This window comes from Chelon labrosus (assembly GCF_963514085.1).
Source record: "Chelon labrosus genome assembly, chromosome: 15".
Classification (NCBI taxonomy): domain Eukaryota; kingdom Metazoa; phylum Chordata; class Actinopteri; order Mugiliformes; family Mugilidae; genus Chelon; species Chelon labrosus.
The window spans coordinates 11,896,030-11,920,022 of record NC_140348.1 but is presented as its reverse complement, the minus strand read 5'-3'; the positions used below and the strand labels follow the sequence as shown (position 1 = coordinate 11,920,022).

General features: G+C 39.6%; 1 protein-coding gene and 1 long non-coding RNA gene across 2 annotated transcripts; both read right to left on the bottom strand.

The window, feature by feature from the left end:
* Window positions 1–1,987: 1,987 nt before the first annotated feature.
* hmx3a (H6 family homeobox 3a) lies at window positions 1,988–5,467 on the bottom strand. The gene is made up of 2 exons (XM_084561515.1): window positions 4,561–5,467; window positions 1,988–3,670 (listed from the first exon to the last, which is right to left on the bottom strand). Exons 1-2 carry the CDS (start codon window positions 4,847–4,849, stop codon window positions 3,048–3,050), a joined length of 912 nt encoding a protein of 303 aa, XP_084417641.1. The 5' UTR covers window positions 4,850–5,467; the 3' UTR covers window positions 1,988–3,047.
* A 9,034-nt stretch (window positions 5,468–14,501) lies between these two features.
* Window positions 14,502–23,871, bottom strand: LOC311500238. Its single transcript, XR_014699481.1, has 5 exons — window positions 23,757–23,871; window positions 22,748–22,791; window positions 16,099–16,162; window positions 14,804–14,854; window positions 14,502–14,689 (listed from the first exon to the last, which is right to left on the bottom strand). It is a non-coding gene; the product is annotated as an uncharacterized lncRNA (long non-coding RNA).
* Between the last annotated feature and the right edge of the window lie 122 nt (window positions 23,872–23,993).

The window sequence follows — 23,993 nt, the reverse complement described above, 5'->3', positions numbered from 1 at the left end:
AAATTATCGAGTGGTAATTTTTTCAATTTATGCGCGCAAATCAAGGTCATAAGCAGAGGCGAAGCGGCGTGTGAACGTTGCTTACTTGACGCAATATGCAGCAGACGTTTACAGATCGATATGTGCCAGAGGAATAATGCCATACTAATCTATTAATTTGCAGTAATGGGACCGTGTTGAGTGTGCATGGTAGGTACGTCAATACTTGGGTTATCTGACGATATTTGAACGAACCCTTTGTCTCTTGATGAGGTCATCATACAGAGACTGATTCATTTCCAATAACTGTATCAGCCCGCACACGGAAACGGAACATGGCCTTTGAGGCTGAAGTTGTTCTGACGGAGAAATACGCGTGCTTCCAAATCTGGATTTTACGCATTATCTCATCTTTACGGTAATATTTCCAAAGTTTGTGGAATGCAAATGCAAGAGAGAGTAGGTCATTTTTAAGGTATTTTTATACAGAACACTGCGGGCTAAATCGACAGACTCCTAAAGCTGCCCTCTCACTATGGAAAGAGTTTCACAGCCTGCATCAAATACTCTCAAGATCGGATCAACCCTTGTTGAGAGTTGATGTTTTTGGAAAGGTAGACTTTAGTTTCCGGATCCTGCATCCTCGATTCTGTCACCTGACCACAGTCCAGAGATGTATTCTGCCCATATTCAAATGTACAAAAACAGTTTTTACCCTTGTTGAATCAAAATATTGCATAATTCATTTAATTTTGCAATTCATACTGACCATAGCTCTGGTCCGAGTTGTTCCCAACTCAACTCAGGTTGAACGGAATGTTTCCTCCCTCCCCTCAAAGCATCAACCACTTCGATCTCCTTTGCGGTAACAGCAAGATACATTCAGATTTCTTAAAAAATAAATAAATAAATAAATAAATAAAATAAACAAATAAAATAAAGTAAACTAAAAATTGTTTATGTGCAGTAACTGCCAAAATCTCAGGCTCTGGTTCAGTTCTGACAGTCTCTGCAGGATGTCTAACCTGGATCTTGTAAAAAAATAAAAATAAAAAATATATATATAAATCCTTGTCAAAATGTGATTCCGAATATATGCCGAATCTCTTTTATTACTAATTTTCTCAAATCATAATCATCTTAAATCCTGCTTGAATGCCATTCATATCTCTGGGTCATGAGTTCCTTGTTCAACAAAAACAGTAATAAGATTGTTTTGGGTGACAACAAATCAGGATCACCTCACACTCACAAATGTAAAATCTGTAACCCTTTCATGTGTTTGTTGAGACATTCGCAACGAGTGTCCAGTGACACCTGTAGGATCATGTGTTACAAAATACCAGTTTAATAATTTAATTAGAAATTGTACACCTCTTTAACAATTTCTGTCCAGTAATTTGGACCATATCAGAGACTACTGTGGAATAGATGGTATGAGATTGTATCTGCATGGCGCGTTTTATATATAAACAATTTGCGCATTGCCCTCCCTCCTTGCTTAAATATAAGATGAGTGGCTGACGGAACACTCCTTGTAAAGGACGAATTTTCCTCATGAAGGAGTCAGAAAAAAAAAAAATTACTTTCGAACATGTGAAGAGTGCAAATCTTAAATAAAAAAAAATGAATACAAATCTAGTGATAGTTCAACAGTAAAGGCGACTGCGACTGCAAATTAATCAGGTGGAGATACTGGTCATACACAAACACACGGCCACGGTAGAAAGAGAGAAAAAAAAAGACAGCAGCTCATATTTAGAGAGTAATTTCCTCTTGTGAATACATTACCCATAATTTTGGCAAGATGGTGGCAATTACGCATCTAATTGACCGAGCCACTTTTTATGTAAAATAACGTTTTTCAGTGCATAGCGCTAAGGTGATTACAGAAACCCACCTGCCCATGCTCAAAGCGCGTGTGTTGTTTTGCGTTTTTCTGGATCATCTATTTTTACATAATGTTGAATTAAATATAAAACATATTAATTAAAAATCTCTCCGCACAACCTCCTGATATTTTCTAATCGCTTACAGAAAATAAGTCAAAGCAAAATGTCCTAAAATGTAAGGAATATTCTCCATTTATTTCACAACATGGTTCAGCAGTACAATATCAAAACGTTGTTTTTACTGTACAAATGAGAAGCCGTTATGAGGAATCCCCCTCTCCCCGCGCCTCATTAAATATATACATTTACATACTTTGTACACCAGTGTAGTCGATATTTTTGCCGTCGCCCCCCTGTTCCAAAGACACAAAGTAAATTAGGAGACTCACACTTGTGCTTGAAAGACGTGTCCATGTGGGGAGGAACAAGAGTGAGGATTACTAAAACTAAACATAAAGCTACATGGGTATTTTTTACAGGTAAGAGTGTCTTGATTGTCCCTCGTCAAGCGGTTAAAAAGAAAAAAGAAAAAAAAGAGACAAAAACAGAAAAAGCTGACAAAATAATAATAATAAAAATAATAATTCTACCAGAGCCTCATCAAGAGCAGATGACATGTATGTTTCCTGTTTAGTAGTGGGTTCACTCATTCACAGCACACCGTCAGTGTATTGCACATCATCGTATTATCACTTCTGGAAATGAAAATTAAATCAAATTAGTGTGATAAGTAGGGCCGCCAGTTTTTTTTGTAATCAAGGTCTCTTTTTTTTTTTTTTCCCCCTTTCTTTTTTAACATCACACAGAGTTGGCCTGTCCAGCAACAGTCACGGTATAAAAACAGGGAAAAAACAAAATAAAAAGACAATCATCAGGCAGTGAGAGCAGGTGGACTCCTGAGGTGATAATCACACATAATAATAATAATAATAATAATAATAATGTGATTTAACGTGTCAGATCATGTGTAAACGGTACCCTTATGGAAAATGACACAATATACCTGCCATAGCTATAGGCTCTAGGTCCATGTAGGCCTGACAGTGGCAGTCTCTTTTTTTTTTCTTCATTCACGCAGTTGTATAAAAATATTGTCTTTTTAATTTTTTTTTTTTTTAACTTTTTTTAAATTAATGTGTTGATTAAGGAAATAAACAACGAGCTGTGCCACAAAACTCAAACCGGTCTGAGCAGCGGCACAGACGTGACGATGGGATGGGAGTAGTAGACGCCGGGGTGCGGGAAGGTGAGCAGTGGCTGGCTCACGGGCACGTTGGCACCGGCGCCTCCGCTCTCCGAGGCCGAGTTCTCGTGGTAGAGGATGGGCACCCGGACTATCCTCTGCGCCGCGGCGTGACTCAAGTTGGCGGCCTCCAGTTCCGCGGCCAGCTGCCTTTTCCACTTGTTCCTCCTGTTCTGAAACCAGATCTTCACTTGGGTCTCGGTCAGATGGAGGGACGCGGCGAGGCCGGCGCGCTCCGAGCTGCTCAGGTACCGCTTCATGTCGAAGGTGGACTCCAGCTGGAACACCTGGCTCCGGGAGAAAACCGTGCGCGTCTTCTTCTTGCGGCACGGTTTCTTGTCATCGTCCCTCTTCTTCCACTCCTCCAGCTCGTCTTTTTTGGCTTCTTCCGTATCGCTCTCCTCCAGGATGATCTCGTCGCTGCTTCTGTTGTTGTTGTGCTCATCGTCCTCGTCGTCGTCTTTGGTGTCTGGCTCGGATTTGAGCACCAGGTCGGGAGAGTCTCTGTCGGTGCCGGAGGTTGGAGAGGAGTCTCTGGCTCCTGGTTTCTCGGTGACTGAAATGGGGACACATGGAGGGAGACGTGGTCATAAACACTGTGGTCTGTTTTTTATTACAGCCTGTTGATGCTGGACAGTCATGGAGCTTTGGGAAAACTAAAATGGTAATAAATAGTTCCAGGTAAAAAGGCTTAAACATAAACCATGTTACAAGTTATGACTGGTGGCGCCGCGTTCAAGCATTCAAATTGTCAATTGTACCCCAATAAATGTGATCACATTTTAGCATCTCAAATAAAATATTCAAATATGTAGACCCACTCCACTTTTATTTCGTCAATGCATGTTTCTACGTCACTGTCCTGACTAAACGAGCATAAAAACAAAACTTTCTTTGCACTAAGGTATGACAGCAGCGTCATTCTTATCATTTTAAATCCCACGTGAATAAATCAGGAAAACCGGCAGGTAAAAAAAAAAAGGTCGTCACTGTCCAAGCCTCAGGGGTAAGATGTCAAATCAAAAGCAGGCTGCGCATCGTCACGCTCATCCAATGATTTGATGATGTCTACTTCATTTTATGCACAGTGTGTTACTTTATTGATCTATTATCCCACGTCGTGGCATAACAAAATAGGCCTCCATAGGCGGCGAGGTGTTAAATCATAACCCGCTCTGTGGTGAGACTATGCCTGTAATGTTCCCATCACAAATACGCACAAAATCCACTTTTATATAGGATGAATCTCTGATGAGGAAGTTCAGTGACAGGTTGCTGTGAGGATATTACAAAGTATCACAAAACACACGGAGTTCTTGGCCCTGGAAGGTCCTATGCTCTGATTGCCATTTTTTAAAAGTATATAAATCACAATGTGGTCGCTATCTATTAGGAATTTAAAAGTAATTCAAAAGTCTAAAAGTGAGAGAGTTTCTTGCTCCTTACCTTCGGTTCTGTGTAGATGGGCGGCTGAGGTCAGGGTGTAAGGGTACCACCACGCCGAGGCGCGCTCCAAGTAGTGAGCCGGCAGACTGAACCTCTGTGCGGGCAGGTCAAAGCGCGGAAAGTTGAATTCCCCGACGTGGGAAAGAGAAAATCCTCCCTCCAAGGCCGCCTTCGTGGCTGCCAGCACGGGCTTGGGCTTAGACGGTTTGCTATCACAGTTCAGCAGGTTCTTAATGAAGAAAGGAGAGTCCTTGGCCGAAGCGCACGTCTCTTGCGTTGTCTCTGGCATCGCTGTGGCTGTGGTCTGAGCGCAGGCGACCACGGAAGCAGGAATTTAAAAAAATCAAAACGCAAAGCTGACTTACGGACCCGTCGATATCCTGCCTGCGAAGAGTTGCTGTTTTATTCTACTCGGAAACTCGATTTCACACCCGGCGAGCACGTAAATATACACGTCTTCCTAGGCTAGAAAATTAATAAAATAAAGCGCTGGAGTGTTAAAAAAAATGTACAAACATGGAGATGTCTCATCCCGGACTCTTCCGTCAAAACGCAAACCGTGTCCACCGTGTCAGTCAGTCTGGCGTCTGATGCTAATGATGAAATAAAAATGTCATCCAAGTTAAATGCGGAAAGTATAGGCGATTGGGCATGTACAATGGCAAATGGGATTAAGGGAGAGACGGTGAAGGGAGAGAGAGGGAGAGCGAGCGAGCGAGAGTGAGAAAGAGAGAGAGAGAGTCCTCCCCTCGCTGTGCGCTCTGGCTGCAGGCTGTGTGCGCTCGCCTGTTATTGGTCTCATAGTCCAATTAGCGACAAATGAACACAAGGCTGTTAGCGCCAAAAAAAGAGGAGGGTTTGCACCAGAACAAGACGCTCCTCACACAACTAACAGATCGACATCATGGAGTTGTTTTAATTTAATGGCACATTTTCAACCCCTTTTTTTAATATCTGGTAGGCTAGATATTATTTTTAACTGTGCACTCATATTTTTGGAGATGTTAGGTCATTTTTAACGTGTAAAATGATCACCTAAAATGCTCCCTATATAATTGAAAGAAATAATAATAATAAAAAAGAAGCCTGTGGGCCTTTACTTAAATCTTTCATCAGACATTTTTATTTACCGAGTCGTTTCATACGGATTACGTTGAATAAAATTCTAATTATGTAAAGATAAATCCTGCAATCAGAGAGTGTGAGGTCTAATAACAACACAATGCTTCTAATGTCATGCAAACCCATTTAATTGAACTTAAATTGTGCAAAGTTTCAGAAATGGAAAAAAAAAAGTCAATAAAATGAATCCCTGCTACGGCAGAATCGTAAATATTGTCATCCTGCCTTCACAAAACAAAATTAAATATCACCATAACAGTGTATAGTGACAACGCCAGCGCTCTAATCGTTAAGCAGTCCCCGATTTTTGCTTCTCAGACTCCCAATATGAAAAAAGGCCCGAGATCCGGCTGCAGCTACTCAACGTGTCACCAATGGGCGATTAGATTCATATTTCTAATTCATTGATTTTCAGCGAGGGCCACTTCCACAATGTCTGCGGGTCGCACAGTCATTTTTTCCCTCCCTAATCGATTTCGTTAATTCTTCCCTCAGATTGCACTCTTTGTAAATGTGCTATGTATATTCACTCATTGATATTAATTGACTTGTTTAAAAAAAAAAAAAATAAAAATGGTTGGAAGCTGGTGCAGAAGAACGGAGAGACAGCGACCTCTGTGGGTCGTGAGGAGAAAATGCATGTGGAGAGAATTAGTCTTTTGAATTGTGGCGACAACAACGTCATCACAGTGTCACCTCATAGGAACTCCCGTCTATAAAACAAGATAACACAATTTTGAATTTAGAGTAAATACTAGACTTGTCATTAAGGTTAGGTGCTGGTATATAGTTATTTTGGTCCACTTTAAAATAAGTCTCCAGGGAATAAACACAAGCCAGAGCACTTTCTTCCAAAGTGACCAAAACAAGTTTGAGTAGATCTCTGTTACGTTGTACTGTTTTGAGTATCACACAGTCAGTGTGTGTCATCACCTTCTTCCTGAAGACATTAATTAATCATGTGATGTGAAGACATAAGGAAGGGAGTGAGTGACAAGGTAAAGGTGTTGCACTGGGTACCATTGTTGTTGTTTTGTTTTTTTTTTCCACCAGCAGTAGAGTACACGCACTGCCACGTCCGTGTAATTAACACGTGTTATTCATTTAGCGAGCTGCTCAAGTGGAGATATCCCGTTACGGTCATGTAATTACAGCATTTCCTTACCTGGCCATAATTGCAGGTGTTTGACTGTACTCTCAGGAGGAGGTGCAAAATGCCTATCAATTACAACAGAAGTCACATCATTTCAGTGTGATTCAGTTAGTATGTAGTCTGTCTTTTGATGTAAGGTAGACAAATTATAAATCTTTATATTCGTGCTTTTACATAACTAACTTGCAGTAGTTATTTGTTTTTATCATTTTACAGTAGCACTGAATGGGTACCAGTTATGTTCATATCCATAAAGATGATTTGGATGTTGTGCATTGAAGCTCTGATCCCAATGAACCGGCATTAAAGGTAAACAAAGGTCCTGGAAACTCTTTTACTTTATGGCGTTGACATTGTAAAATTCATGGTCAGTTTACTATTTCCTTACTATCATCTTTCATTCATTATGCACATATTGTATTCACCTGTAATATAACAACTATCGTTACAGAGTTTACTGCCTCTGTGCTCCTATTTATACTTACAACAGTATCTTTATGAGCACACTGTAAACGCACTAAACTTTGAACTCTGGCTCTATCCCTTCTTTATATTGTTGATGATCAGTCTCCCACATACCACGCACCACCCAGAATCATATACTCTTGTTTGTATCATACTGAATAATGCTGTACATACTGTATGTTTTACTGAGACGTGTAAGAATTTATCTGCTTACTTCTGCTCCTCTCCTTTCTCTTCTGACCCACCTCCCTCTTTTTCTCCCTCTCTCTTTTCGGTCAGCCTCAAGCAGATGTGTCCCCCCTTATGAGCTGGGTTCTCCTCAAGGTTTCTTGCTTTGAGGGTTTCCCGGCTCTGGGTTCTGGTTATCTGTTTCAAGACAATGGGACGTTATTTACGCTATATAAATAAAACTGCAAATTGAATTAACAACTTAGCAATGATCTAACCAATAATAATCCCATAAAAACGATATTTGTCAGTAAAGTAGAACTGAGACTCTTGTCAAAGTACAGATGATCCATTATTATTTTAAGGACCTGGATAGCATTTATCATTTCATGGCCCAGTAATGTTTACAGCACTAATAATGGTCTCCTATACTACAACAGCTTCGAAAGAGCACTGTGTGAAAAGAAGAGAGTACAAACTAAGATCCTCTAGTCTTCGCTGTAATATTATGCATTGATTACAAACATGCAGTAGACATTGCCCAGAGGCTAAAAAGGCCTTCTGAATGCTCCATAAGTCTATTTTTGTTGCTCCTCGGGTAGGTTACTATGACTTTTATATTATTTATTTCAAAGCGCCCAGATATTGATTATTTCACAAGGAAAAATGACAAATGGCAGGAGGGAATGACACGGTCAGCAGGTTCTATTAGAGAAATGATAGTGTTGCTCGTGGTTTGTTAAAAGGTCCAGTTTAGATACTTTATAGGTTTACATCCATCATCGTCTAATGACCTATTTGATGAAAAACACGCGCTCTGGTGACAACAGCCCTGTGCAGCCAACTTTGCTTTGTAATTGCTCCCATATTAAATATAGATTTTTGTTTTGATATCTTGTGAGAATTCCTTTCTGTGGGTCAAAATTGTGATAAAGGACATGGATGCAATGGCAAGAGCTCAGTGGGAGAAAACTGGAAAGAGAACGGGGGAAAATGGGTGGGTAAGGGATGTTGACAGTGGAACTGTGGGTTTGTTATTTCGAGTAGTGGTGGGGGGAAAAAAATCTAAATATCACAATTATAAATAAAATCTGCCACTATTGGTGTCACTGCAGTACAAGTATAAATAAGTAAAATGAACTTTAAGCATAAAAAGTATATCATATTGTATTTTTTTTCATATTTTCCAAATTCAAAATAATGACCATTTTACCATTGTAGCTTGTTGAGATGAATACAATTTTAATACTCAAATGTGTACATTTTTATAACCGGTGTCAACCCCCTCAATGTAAAAATCTTAAAGGTAAAAACTGTCTGATGAACGTAGTCAGTGATAGAAAAAGTATACAAATCTTTTACTTAAGTTACGGAGCTGATCTACTGTATTAATATGTGATGGTAGAAATATACCATTGCAAGTAAAGGTACTGAAAAGGATAGCAAAAACATAAGTATTATTGGGAAAATGTACTTATAGTATGTATTACAAAGTATAAAAGCAAGAATTATACTGTTGTGAAAAAAAAATACAGAAGTTTCATCTTAATGAGTGTATGACATTGTAAACATATCACATGTTTTGTATATGAAACTGTAATCTGAAAAGTTAATACTTACTTAAGTTGTGAAATAAATCTTGTGGAGTAAAAAAGTACATCTTTCTCCGATTTGTCAGAGACCAGTTATGAGTTTGTGTACTTGTACAGGATTATTATTAGTATTAGTATTAGTATTAGTAGTAGTATATAGAGCCTGTTATGACAAACTAATCGCAGACCAATAGTAAAAATGCCTCCCTTAAGTGAACACAGATGTTAGTTGATGAAACACTGTCCATGCATGTAACCTTTATTAACATACTGTTTTTTTTTTTTGGTATGAGGAACAGAAAAAGAGTTTACCACAGAATGTTGTCGGGCGAGATCCTGGTGTCAAACTGCGTCCACACAGACGGCAGCATTCATCACTTAAACCCGTCCACCCTGCGTCCTTCTTGCACTTTTAACTGTTGGAACGAGCCATTAAACAAACGAAGGCCACTGCGAGAGATTGCTTAGATTTAAGTATTGCATTTAACTTGTAAAGGAATTGCTGGCCGTCCGCTGACCCGGCAAGCTTTAATTGGGATTGTGCAGGTATTGATTGTAAGTGGCCAGGCGAGTCTTGAGTTACAGCCTGATTAGCTTTTACTCGGCCCCTTGCACTAGCCAGTCGAAGGAGCTCGATGTCATTCAGCTGCCATTTGACTGGGAGGAATCTTGTTACTTCCTGTGTAAACAGGAAACAACATGTATTTAAGATGAGGATGACAGCTCTTCTGGCAAATATAACTGGCACGCGAGGTTGTAATATTCGATACATGTCCACTCTGTTTTAGAAATAATCAGAAAGCATGTTGCTTAGAATGTACCATACAAGAAGATGTGGGCATAGAGCAGATATATTCTCCTTTTTATCTCTCCTCCTCTTGTTTTATCTACATCTTATCCCCCTTTCTCTTTCTTTATTGTTTCTCAGCAGAGATGATGACCTCTGTAAGGTTTAGATGGAAACAGTCACAGGAGTGATGTAGCCCTTTTTCTCCATTATGAGCAGCTTCAGCCGAGCCCTCCAGGCATTCTCACGTCCATCCTCGGTACCTACAAAAAACTCTGCCCTGGATTGTCAGCTTTTACCCAGCCTGCCTGTATGTGTCATTACAACTCAGTAATCTGGAGAGGGTAGCAGAAAAGTTCTCATCAGTGTCAGCCTGAGATATAGATATGGGCTGGGTAACAAATGGCCAAATGCACAGGCAGCAGAGCAGACCATCAATAAAGCAATTTCTTGTGTCATAACAGCCACGCTTTTCCTAAAGCCAACCTTTCAAAACTTTTCCCTCTGCAAATCGCTGCAGCCCTACCATTAGAGTCCTGCCTTGTGAATTTAATGGATTCCGTACAAATAATATTCCACCATAATGGAAAAGGTTGAAGTCAGTGAAGACAGATGAAGTCATAAACACGTATAATTGAGAATCAAAGACCGATAAATTTTAAACTGCTATCCATTTTCTCTTTTTAGATGATGATCTATGTCAGTGCGGCTGCAGGAAAATGGAAGAGATTATGGGGGAAAATTATAACAATAAATTTTCTAAACATACACCTTGATTATGCTTCGATTTTTTGGAAGGGTAGAGGGTGAGGGAGGGGGGGTTAGAAAGAAAGCTGGGATTGCTGAAAGCTTGCCGGCTAAATGGCACCATAAAATAGGTTCCCTGCTCTTTTGCCTGCAGAGCGTAGGCATGCCTGGAGGTGTGATTTTCCCCCCTCTAAATGGGGGAAATGAATTGTGTAATTTATTGCAAACGTGCACACAGTGAGATTAGATCAGCATATCCCATCAAAGGAACAACAATCAATCAGCCTCTAGTTAACAGCTTGAAACACATAAACCAGGGCACCTAATGGCTTTCCAATTTAACAGATTGATAGACTTATCCGGTCCTAAGGGATGAATTAAGAAAACCGGGTACTTTCACACAGGCACTGGCACTTTTGACAGGACCTTTTCCCACCCTCTAGCTTACTTGCCATCTTTACTTCTGAATATAGAGATAAGGTTAACCTGGAAATAAAGAGAAAGTCGGTTTTCCTCTCTTTTCTTTTTTTCCCCCCCCCATTCAGTTTGAGAAAGCAGCTCAGCAGCTGATTTGTTATTCAGATGAGGCAGGAGTGGAAGTGTGTCAGATGTGGAGAATGGGCTCATTTTAATGACCTGATTATCGCGGGTCATTTGGAACTGTGAAATCAGGGGAGCTATTCAAAGCCACTTAACAATATCTAAATGTGACCCGGGCGACCCATTCAACCAAGAATGTAGTTTAAAAAAAAAAAAAAAAAGGGACTTGTTTGTTTCATATCTTATTAATCACATAATGAACTGATGCAAATTCATCAGCAAAAAACAGTCAAGGACTAGTTTGAGATTTTAGAAAATGTGCTTATTTCCCTTCTTGCTGAGAGTAAAATGAGATTTACTCCAATCTGCAAGTAGTTAGTTAAGTTAGCTTAGCATGAAGACTGAAAATGGAAAAGTAACTGGCTCTGTCCAAAGACAAAAAATGGCACATTTAATGCTGACAAAATAACTACATGCAAAAAGGATTTGGGTAAAATAATAAAGCGTAAATATGTCCATTTGCCATTTTAAAGGAGCTCAAATTTCAGGACAAATTATTTGTCAACAAACAGCAGATACTCCAGATATACTGCTTCCTGACAATCAATATCTGACAAAACAATATCTGTAACTGCAATTTTTTATTTATTTTTTTTTACACCGGGATTTTGTTACAAATTACGTGTGTTAACTACCAAGATTTAGGTGCTGGAAAGCATATTTTGTAGCTTTTCAACTGGTCTCCAACAAGGAAAAGCCACACCAATCGCAATTATTTGAGTTTGCGACACTTTTTTTTAGACTTTGTAACTTTTCTGTTTCAGCGTGAACTAAACTAAGAGGCTTTTTAGCAGTGGAGCTCCATTTGATTACAGTGTGGGAAAAATCCACATGCTGATGATTATGATAGGCAACTAACATCAGTAACTGTTCCTGCGTGTGTTTATATGTTATACATATAAAAAAAATTTACCACTTTGAGTGAATGTAAAAGTGAAAGTGAAAAGAAAAACAAAAAAAAAAAAATAACAGCCAAACATTATATAGTAGTTTTAAGTGCAATAATACATTTTCTTACTAGTGTGCACTGGAGTGCATGTGGACAGTGATCATTTAATTCAGCACCTTCATTCAAAATGTCTGCCTCAACACTGAGCAGCAGATAAAGATATTCAAAGATATTGCTAAACACATACCAAATTTTCTGACTGTGTAATAGATTTAAGACATTACAAATGTTTTAATGCAAGGATGAGAACCTCAATCTAGTGCTTTCTAACTTTCACTGCTCTTCAACAAGGAAAAGCCACACCAGTCGCAATTATTTCAGTTTTCGACACTTTATATAAAAAAGAATGTCAGCACTGGGAAGACAAATTGTAGAATCCAAAACCTTGCACCCACATACAACATCAACAACTCAAGACTACTGTCTTTCTTAAAACGACAGAGATATTTTTGTAAATGTGCTATATATGTGTGTGTGTGTGTGTGTGTGTGTGTGTGCGTGTGTGCGTGCGCATATCACGCCTGCAAGCCAAGAAAGTGTGGACACCCCTGCCCTATAGGTTAATTTTAACTCATTACCAGCGTAGGTCAATTCATAGAACCATAGTTACATTCATAACTTTTGTTTTTCCGCCATAGTTGCCTGTAGCTTACGCTTTCTTTGTCATTAGAGTTTCCTCCTTTCAAAGCAATTGTTGCATAGCCTAATCACCAGTGTGTGAGCTTATATATAACTGAAGTAATAATGATTTAAAAATGGTTATACACTGGATGAGATCCACGCCAAGCACATAACGCACAAGCACTTTGGTCATGCACTAGCATCTATTGTATGGTTTTAACATGTGTTTTATGTCATGTTTTTAATCTATGTTTATACTGTCTGTCTATATGTTTTATGTAACATGTTGTTAACCATGATCTACAGTTTGTTTTATTTGTTCTATACTGTATGTTTCATGGTTTGTGTGATGTATGTCATGTGGTGGTCTATAAGTGTAAAGGATGTCCTGCCTCTTAGACTGTAAACCTAGTTTACCTATGGGTACCAATAAAGTAACCTGAACCTGAACCTGAGTTCTAAATGGCAGCTTTGTCTTTTGCATCATTTCAAACTGTGATTTAAATTTGAAATTGACAAGTTGTTCAGCCCTATTCAGACACACATTCAACAAAGGTTAACTGTTTGCAGTGTTTTAAAGAGCTTGGCTACAAACCCAGAGCCCTGACCCAGAGAACTTGTGTAATGCACACTCAGCGTCACTATATTATCTTGTCCTCTTTCACAGAGACAGCTGATCTGTGTCACTGCATAATTGAGGAGCTGTTGGTATCAAGGTTGTGATCCTGAGAGGGATGAGAAAGTGTTACCCTAGAACCCTACAAGAAGACCTGAGGAACGGACCTGAACGAGCAGCAGCGCCACAGACAGGCTGCATCCATAGGCCAGAGATGGCGGACAGCCTGACCATAGGTTCAATCCCTCAGGCAGCCTCTGAAGCCAGAGGCCCGTCACACATACATGTAACTGATGTGTGCGCTCCACTGTAACGTGACAGAATTCCACATTAAAGAGTCACCAGATCTCCTCGTCAGAATGAAGTATGTGCAGGGCCGGGGTCAATTTCGTCTCGTCTCGGACACTTCAGAAAATGGATTGAGATTCAGCTCATGGCTTGGGAATAGGGCAGAATTGATTACTGATAGATCAATAAATTGGGCAACGAATAAGAGCCCATTACTAACCAATCAAAACTAATAGCACTTTAACTGGCTCTTTGTTTTCAGCTTTTCCATCAGCTTAGAGGGAAACCTGCTGCTACCTAGCATGTAGCAGGATCAATGCTCCAAAACTGAGGAGGAAAACCGAGTAGTAAAAAAAGTAAACACAGAACAGGAACAAGACTATTAAACTAAACTAGAATCTCTCCAGGTCAAAGAGCAAAAAATGTGTTTTCCTACTTGACACTAATTCTCATATCCTCCCTGTGGACACAACTTTGGCGAACCTCTTGTTTGGTCTGTGAGGAGCACATGATCACAAAGAGCGCCCAAACACAACTGCCTCCCTTCTCCTCATGACAGACAGTAATTGGTGTTTGTTTGCTCTCTTTTCTCCCTCTCTTGTGTCGTGGGGTGGTAAAGAGTGCTATTACTGTCAGCTGATTAGTATGGCCCCTGTGCCTCTTCCAGCAGCTGTCAGGACTGCCTAATAAGAGGAAATTTGAGCAGAGACAAATTAGGCCCACACACGCAGACACACACACACACACACAGACATGGATTTAACCATACAGAGTGAATGTGCAAGAGAAACACTTAACATTTATGTGCTTTTGATTTAAATTTATTTGTCATATATTTAGTCGTATAACTAAAGACAAAAATATGGCGACGGCCAACTTTGAAACAGCAGATTGAGGAAAGCTCTACATTGTTATATGCGCCCTCTCCGCAAGCCCATCCGACAACAGTGGGATGAACTGGAACACAGGTTGTGAGCCAGACACTGCTCTTTAGCTCTTGTGGCTTTATGGGAACAAATTCCTGCAGCCAAGTACCAAAATCTTGTTCAGCACATACAAGTATAGGTGTAACGTTCAGAGCATACATGTAACCAGACTCTTTCCTTGCATGTAACGAAGTTGTCATGCTACTTACTCCCAGAAATGACCCAAGAGTCTACACCATTCTTCTTTTTACTCAGTTATTCTGCAAAGATATATTTATATATATTTAGTTCTTAATTTGTGTGAATAAAGTAGAAATTTCAATTTCTGTATTAAAGTGTGTGCTAAATTGGTAAAAATCCCCTAAAATGGAAAAAAAGAGAAAAGCAAACTAGACAAGGAAAAATGCTGCTCAGTGAGTTACATCAAGTGAAAAAGTAACCTGACAAACGGAAGACAAATGAAAGATTAACTTAACACGTTTTTATTTAAAACTGTGATTGTGAAATTTGCAAAGTAGGCATAGAAGGTAAAGTAAATACGTTCATGGTTTATATAAAAAAGAAATATGCATATACAAAAACTTATAGATCCTTTATATGGACCTCAAAAACTATAGACTATCAAATGCTCCCACACAAAATTAAACACAACTCCCCTGTCACATCATTATTTTCCATCCCGTTAACTAAAAATGGGATACATGAGGGACCAGCACCAATCCTTAATGGCTCTCTCAAAATTGCTCTTTTAATACATCAAGCATTCACAGCAACCCCTTGACAACTCTATCTTCCTCACATCTTAACGCACCCCAAAGTCCTCAGGGCACCCAGGAAAATTAACCATTTAATAGCAATAAATAACTGAGTCTGACTCAAGGGGACTTCAAATCACTCTCTCTCTCCCTCACAGACACACAAACAAAGGGTAGCCTCACATACTGTATCTGCCCAACACCTAACAGTCCAATCAAATGTTTTATGACCAAGTTAGTACACCACGTGAAACGCACATTGTTTCTCCATTTACTTAAAAACCAACAAAAATTCAGGTTCTTCAGAAGAAATAATAAGTAATTAATGGAAATAAACTAAAAGCTGAGACATTAATATAACTGGGTGACCATAAGTTCACACATTTGACACGTTAACGTATGCATTGTTGTATATTAAAATATATATAAACAAAATGTGTGAAATGCATCACTGGTGCATTATGCAACATAAAACAGTAATACACAGGGAGTGTTTTTTTTTTTTTTTTTTTGCTTTATGAACAGTTTTAAGTAAGAATAATTCTCTCACTTTTACATAATAACAATAGGCCATTCCTGCAATGCTGTATTTGTATATTGCAGTATTACTACTTATACTTCAGTGAATTATTTGATGCTTTGACCACTTTTTACCTAAAGGAATTTATATGCTGATTCTGTGCCATTTTAGGCTTTTGCCCAGGTCTCGTGGCATTTATCTTTTCTGTCAATGACATTTTCATTAATACCTTTTACTTCTTTCCTTGTTTTCTCCTTTTTCCTCCACTTTGACAGCGTATACGATCGCCAGACCTAGTATTAGTCAAAATGGAACATTGATTATTTGTAAAAACATAAGTGCAAATCAAATCAACATTGCATTGCATTGCATGGGGACAGATGAGAGCTGCCTACCTGTGCACATGCAGGAAAAGGAGGCAGTTATTGACCAATTGATTTGATGTGAAGGAGGGGCATTCTTTTTCCCCGCAGTGGAAAGACCTTGACTGTAAGGCTAGCAATCACTCCACCACCTTACCTCCAACTACAACTCCCGCTAATACCCAACTGTGTCCTCAATCTCCACTCCAACGGGCCCAAGTATGCAACTTTTCCGTCAGCACCGTTATGTATTTGGCTTTCTATTTCACTTTAATAGGGGAGAAATTGGCAACATATTCTTTTACAGCCCCCTGGCACCATTAGAAAGCCTGCTGTCATTTGGATTATTTATGAAAAACTATTTCATGCTTACTTACATTTGCCGCTTATTTTCCCCCAGTGTGACCTGCAGCAGATTTAGTTCCATTTTGAAAGCCTTAAAGCCAATTCTTTATGTCTGCAGGTCAGCCTTCTCGATTGAGTCGAGATTGAAATACCAGGGTGTAGTGGGAAAGGTATGGCAAGAGGAAACCAATAGTCTTTTATTGTGTAGGGAGCTACGGTAAAGAGAAAGGGAAGGGGGGATACTGAAAGAGGTGAAACGATAGACGAGTAAGAGAAGGGGGAAAGGGGGTTAGGTTGGAGACACCTGCAGAAAAACAGGCAGCAACAAAAGTGGAGGAATGAATGGCACACAAACATCCAGCTGCTCGGGAGCCGCAAAGACAACAAAGAGCTGAGAAGAACTGAGTCAGCAAATTGGCATAGAAAGTAAAAACACAAAAGACATAAAAAAAAGAAAGTGGTCTTAAATCTGCAAGATTTTATATTTCATCCAAAAACATGTCAAGTACCATTCCTCGCACAGTGTTTTACAAGGACTACAATGATAAACTCTGCCGGGGTGTTTTGTTTGTGATTTTTTTCCCCCCTGTTTCCAGAATCTATACTCATACTGTTGTCTGTAGAAGAAAATTGGTAATCTCTGTCGTTCAACATATCAAATAAATCTAAATAAACTTCCCCACTAAGGAGCTTGACAGGCCAGGACAAAGCAGTCACACTCCCCTTGAAGCACGCATCTATACTCATAATCACATACTGTGTGAGATAGGGTCTTTCACTCCCCATTGAACACACAGACACACAAGCTCACTTTTGATCTGGGTTTGGCCTGGGCTTTATACAGTGACCTTAATAAACTGCGGCGTGGTCGGGCAGGTTTGTCACTGTCACAGGTAAATGATGTAATTAATGAGGGTGTAGTGGAGTGGATGGGAGCTGGGGTGTTAGCTTTTAAACACCTCTCCAGCTGACTGGGTTTGGGGAGGCCCAGCTGGACAAAGCCAGAGGATCGATGAAGGGTCAGGGGTCAGTCAACCCTCCCATTATGGCCGAAGTAGCTCCCATCATCGTCTGGCTAACGATCCCTGCAGGAGGGCTAGCGATGGAGCCTCTGCAGGGAGCGGAAGCAGCTTCTGATGATTCAAGCTGGGGATGGTGTGGTATCTTGAGCTGAACCCAGGTTGTTTGACACTGCATATTCTATTAGTGAGAAATGTTGGTCAGGTTATTGGATCACATAGGTGATAATGTCCATCTTGTCACAGCTAGGAAAAAGATTTCTCACAGTGTTCAAATGGAGCTCAGCGCAGAGCTCATGTGTTGGCATTATTGCCCGTCAAAATCCACCCATAAATTAAGAAACAAAACTGTATCTGTAGTGATGGTCTCTAGCTAATTGTTACTGAATTGTTACTGAACTGTTACAGCAAGGGAGCGTAGCAAATAGTTCCTGTTCAGAAAGGTTTGATCAGTAACTGTAAGCCTATTGATTGAACTCATTATGTTACACTTTTTGTAATGATGGACCCTTAATTTATCACCTCTATCTATTGAAACAAAGCCGTTCAAAATCTCTGGTACCCTCTTACAGAGTTCTTTATCGTTTGTTCTACTGTAAATTACAACTACAGTAAAAATACCATGAAATTGGCTTATTTTCTCACTTTTATTAAGTGTTCCTTTGAACCATCATAATGTTTGCCCAGTAATGCACTGTTAACAGCCATAAAAGTAACACCAAATAACTCCTTTTAGCTTTTCTTTTGCCCATTAATTCATACTTCACATGCACAATAAATAAAAACAGAATCCGTTTAATATTTCCAACTCCAAAACAAAGTTTCCTAGCATTAGGTATTTTTTTTCCACCTTGGCAATCTTTTTTAGTCTTGACTGAAGAAATCCATATTTATTTTGTGATACGAAGAATAAAAATTTTAAGAGTCGGCCAAGAGACGGGCTGAAGCCTCATTAATCTAAACCTTCTTTCCCATTAGCACTGTCCATTTCAGACCACTCCACTATGCAGACTCAATAGCCACTCCAGCAGATCAATACAGAACTAAAAACTCAACACATAATTTCAACTGTCCCTCACATTTCTTGATGCGAGATTTGAGGTTTTTTTTTTTTTTTTTTTTTTATCTGATAGACGCCCCAAGGAATACTGTGGCCAGTTTTGTTCACGATGTTGATACATTATTAATATTACAGCAGGGGGGCATGGGAAATCGTTCCTGGCCAGATTGCGTTTGATCAATATCCTCAAAGGGCAGAAGCCTCATTAATCTAAAACTTCCCTCACATTAGCACGAACGTCCAATTCAGACCGCTCTTTACTCAGACTCAATAGCCACTCCAACAGATCAGATCAAGGAATACTGGGACCATTTTTTTTTAATGACATAGACGCATTCTGATTATTATAAGGGTCTTAATTTGTTTTAGAAAACATCCCCATGTTGTTTTACACTTAAAATCACGAAAGACACCAATTTTCGCAGGATTTTGCGTCTTTTTCTTCATTACACAGAATCACTTAGTGTCCTAATTTAGTCAATGTATTTAAAGTTCATTCATCCACTGTGGCACCATTCAACAAGGCAGTGCAAAATGCTTTACATGAGGCGCAATGCCTAAGACACAATGAAGACAAGAAAAATGCACATGAACTGTATTTTAAATTGATAACAGAAAAAAAAAAGTGTTTATTTTTACTGATGTAAATTTTGGGTGATACTGGTAAAATGGAGAGTAAATAAAACTTTCAGCTGAAATGATTTGTTTATTAATTAATCAGTCAAGAAAAAAAAAAAAAAATCTGAAACTATTAATAATTGAAGCAAAAAAAATCCCAAACGTGCAGGATCTGCTGCAAGTCCATGTGATGGCTAACCAGCTGCATGTTACCTGGCAGGATACGAAAATGTAGATTTTTGATTACATAGATTACGTTGTTAGAACAAATTGGTGCACATAAGCTGCAGACATAAAATTAAAGGTCCCCGGTTTTGTTTTAGTTAGAGCTATGAAAACGATGGCTAAGATCATGTGAGCAGTGAGGCAAACATTTTAAGAGTATATACTCCACATGTTACCCATTGCTGTTTAAGGATGTGCCAGTGGATGCACTATATTATCTCGCTATGGACAGGCTAATCCATTACGAGCCTTCTTGCGGCACGAGTGAAATGCTCGTATTAGGGCAACTGTGCGTTCAGAGGCATCATTCAGGACGATGAGCTATAGCCAGAGAGTGACAAGCTAGAAAAATGTCCCCACTTTTCAGGCTGTACAAATGACGTTTGGCCACTATAACTCACAACTGGACACTTCATTTCAAGATGGGAGCTAGCCGGCCAGTCAAAAGCTATTATACCATCTTCTTTATTTGTGGCCCATGGTTTTGGTAGTGGGACCATCAAATAAATACTGCTAAAATGCCACTTCAGTCAAAAATATTGGCCAATTCTTTCTTTGTCGTGACTGGGTCCGGATGGCAACCTGTTTCTGATGGCATAAACCTTTAAGAGTCAGGTGGCCGCACGGTCGGCATCCATCAGGCCCAACAACACCATGAGTTAGTGTTGGATACATATGCAAGTGAATGACCAATGCTGCCGAACCCCTTCAGCCATTTTCAAATAGTCAAATGAATTGATTACCAATTTATCACTGGGGAATTGCTTGCTTAGAGGAATAATCACTCACCGATATAGAAAAAATGGCTATGAATACATTTCAAGGATGACAATCTTTGAGGAGTAATAGAATAATTTGTCACATGTGACAGTCTATTTGATTGTTCTCGATATTTCAGCCTGGTGGAATATTGGACAGAATCAGTGCAGGTTGTCAGAGCCAGGCTGAGGTGTGTGTGTGAATTCGTTGAGTGGTGCTTGAATGCGGTAATAAGGCAGTCAGAAGAACACACTTAGACTTCCTGAGGTGACAGCAGCTTTATTGCGCATCGCCTCATAAAGTCCCATCATATCTGTTCGCCACGATTATCAAATGGGTGTTTGGTGTGTTTCTGTGTGTGTGTGTGTGGGGGGGGGGGGGGGGGGGGGGGTTAAAGAGAATGAGTGAACAACCTCACTTGTGTCTGTGTGTGTTCAGTGAAATGACATCAGAGCACAAAAAATAAAAATAAAAAATCAGCTTGAAAAGTGAACAGATCCCAGTTGATGGTAGAAATTGTGCAGGATCACAAAGATTTGAGCTTTTTATAAGAAAAATAAGCCCATCCTCCCACAGTGAAGTGAACCATTTCTCTTTTTGTTCCTATTCCCTCCTGAAGCTCAGGCAGCTGTGGTCAAACTTAGGTCAATAAAATGTCTGTCTGTCCATTGAGTTGCCACATCTATCAAAAGATGAAAGTTTGTCTTTAAAGGAGAGATAGAATTCAGCGAGGAGAGAGAGGGACCTTTCTGTGAGGCACGCAGGAAATTAATCAAGGAAATGGGTTTTTTGGTGTGCCTATATCACATCTAATCTATCCTTTGTCCACATGTAGCCGGCTCCAAGCCTCACCAATCAAGAGCGACACGCTGGTTTTATGAAAAGCCACTTGTTCCCTGCATAATTGGGGGGTCTCACTACTGAGTTAAATGGGAGGAGGACGTAGAGGGAGGGGCAGTCTTGTTTGCCCATGTAAAGTGTGATCCAGATAATAGCATTCTCATCAAAGGCGGCAATTACATTCATTACAACGGCGCAAGGCGCGCCTGCAAGGAAATTAAGTGGTGAGAGGAAAGAAAAGCTTAATATATACCTCCTTTATCCTATCCCCCACCTCTCAGTTCTTTTTCAAATGCTCCACGTGGAGCGGGGAGACCTCAAGAAAGAAACAGTCTCAGTCGAAGAAGAATAAATCTCGTCAAAGTCCCCCTTCACCTTTCTGCCTCCGAGAGGCTCCCGTCTACCGTTACTATGGCTGCACTTGTCTAGGATTAAAAAGCTTTTCCACAAGGGTGATCTCCAATGCAGCTTTTACACAAGCCCAACAAATGACACCACGTCTTAAAAACCTGCTTAAGACCTTCTGTAAATTAAATTCCAATTTCATTCAGGAAAGGAAGAGCAAATTAATTGTCTTGTGTGGCGTTAAACCACAAACAGCCCGTAAATCAAGCGGTTAAGAGGAGAAGGGAACCTTTTCATTCAGGCCTTTTAAATGCGAATCAGAGCAAGTGGATAACACTGCAACCTTCTCAAAGGCAGGTGTTGTCCCAAAGCCCATTCTGCATGCGGCGGTGTGTATATTCAAACTCACTCATATAATTTAGATAAGTCTTGAAAAGGTTTGGAGTTCAAGTCAGACCTTTAGAAAATCTTAAGTATGGGCAACAAAATAAAAGTTTTGGATGATTACGTGTGTAAATGATACTGTGTAAATACATATCACGGCTGAAATAACTTTCAATGCCGTTTTTTACATTAACTGGAGAAGGTCACACACCAAGTGTAAATGCAAGCCCAAATAAGCTGCATTAGAATATTACCAGCTGTCAGTAACATTAATGCTCCTCCACCATTTCACACGTCGTCATAAAAGAAAAATTACATTCGACATTATTTTCCTGGAGTATTTTTAGGCTATTTTTAGACGGGCTTGTTCCAACTCCAAGAAATACAACATAAGATTACTGTTCCACTAATCCACATGGCAGGAATATAAAAGAAAACTACTGAAACAAATGAGAGCGCAAAGAAGTGCACACTTTGTCGTTTCGTGCCGACAAATCATTGTAGCTGCATGTAAATTATTCAACAGGATCAGGCCCCAGTGGAAACCTGAGCATAATTAAATTGCAATAAAATAACATTAGTGTGGACAGGCTGTTAGAAGGTGATGTAATTGGCTGCTCTGGTGGTCATGGTTCAACTGATGAGGTTGACTGTCATGTCCTCCACTGGTCCAGGGACAGGATGCTGACAGGACTCACTAGCACTGCACTGTGAGCTTTTCATGTCTGTACACCATGATCTGTTTTATCTTGACAAGTAAATCTTGATGACTTTGAACAATGCCAGCCTACATATTTTTAAATTGTATCCTGTGTCATTTACAGTTGTGTCTCAAAACTGCATGTGGCTGATTAGAAAGTACCCATTTCACAACTGAGGCATGTGCGCCATCTAGTGTCTAAATTGTTAAACTGTACTTACATGATGCCAGGCAGGAGCAGGTGTACATGCAGGACCACTTGAACCTGTGAAGAAATATTAAAACAAAACATTAAAATACTCCTAAATGTCGGCCAAAATCCTCATCTGCAAGCCCAGCTACTGTAATCATTGTAGAGATAGGTCTTGCTAACTGAGTGTCTCGTGTTACAAAGTAAAGAGTTCATTAGCAACAGGTTTACATTACTGCTGTAATACTGTTGTCCTGTCAGTAGCAGTTGTAATTCAGTAAAGGGATACAGTGGTCTCACTCTACTTGGCCATTTATCTTCTTCTCTTCAGTGGCTTTCCTGCAACTTTGACACAAATGGGGCCATGCGATCTTCACCGAGCACTTACTGGTAAATTATTGATTGTGATAAAACATGAATGAGTCAATAGCTTTTGAAAGTATTACAATTGTTGTGGCTCATTTGCCACTTGAGCATAATTGAAAGATGCATGTCTGAAAGTGTGCCGTGTCATGGACGTGAATGGGCAGGCTATCGATTAACTTCATTAGCTTGTGGCATGAGATGGGTGTTTAAATAAATGTATTTTACAAATTAGGAAACAATGACAGTATTATTTTCCAATTGCTAATCTAGTCTAAGATGCTTTAAATATAGATGTTAGCTTTTATCGTCCAGTGCCGACACAAGCATTCACTGGTAGGCCCTACAAAAGCCTATAAAACTGTTCACTAATCAGACCTTAAGAAACACGTTAAATCAAACATGTAAAAATCAATAAATAAATAAACATTTTAAAGCCACTTGCATATGCTGACAAAAGTGTATTTTCAATGCTTTATGAGCTAGCTAAATAAAGTTTGTTGGGAAATGTTTGAAAAGCACCGCTTACCAAATTTAAATTATTTTTAAAACATGAATTTTAAATCCAAACGGCCTTGCTCCTGTGGCAACAGATAGTTGGTCATGAACTGGCGGAGGTTTACACATACATTTGTATTTGTAAATATAATACGTTAGCTGTGATAAACCTATCTTACCTCATCCTGAGCAGCGTATTTAGGCCTGGTCTGCCCTCAAAACCGATATTTTCGGTCTTCAGGGACATTAAAACCGCAAGCAGATGAGTTGCCAGGTCATATTGTACTTTACAAATGTCGTGTTTTACTGGTTTCAGGCAGTTGGCAGTTGTTTTAATTTGTATTTTGACTAAATTTGTTACTACAACCGTTTCAGCCCAGCTGGTGGGAACCTTAACTTTTTCGAGGGAAAATTGT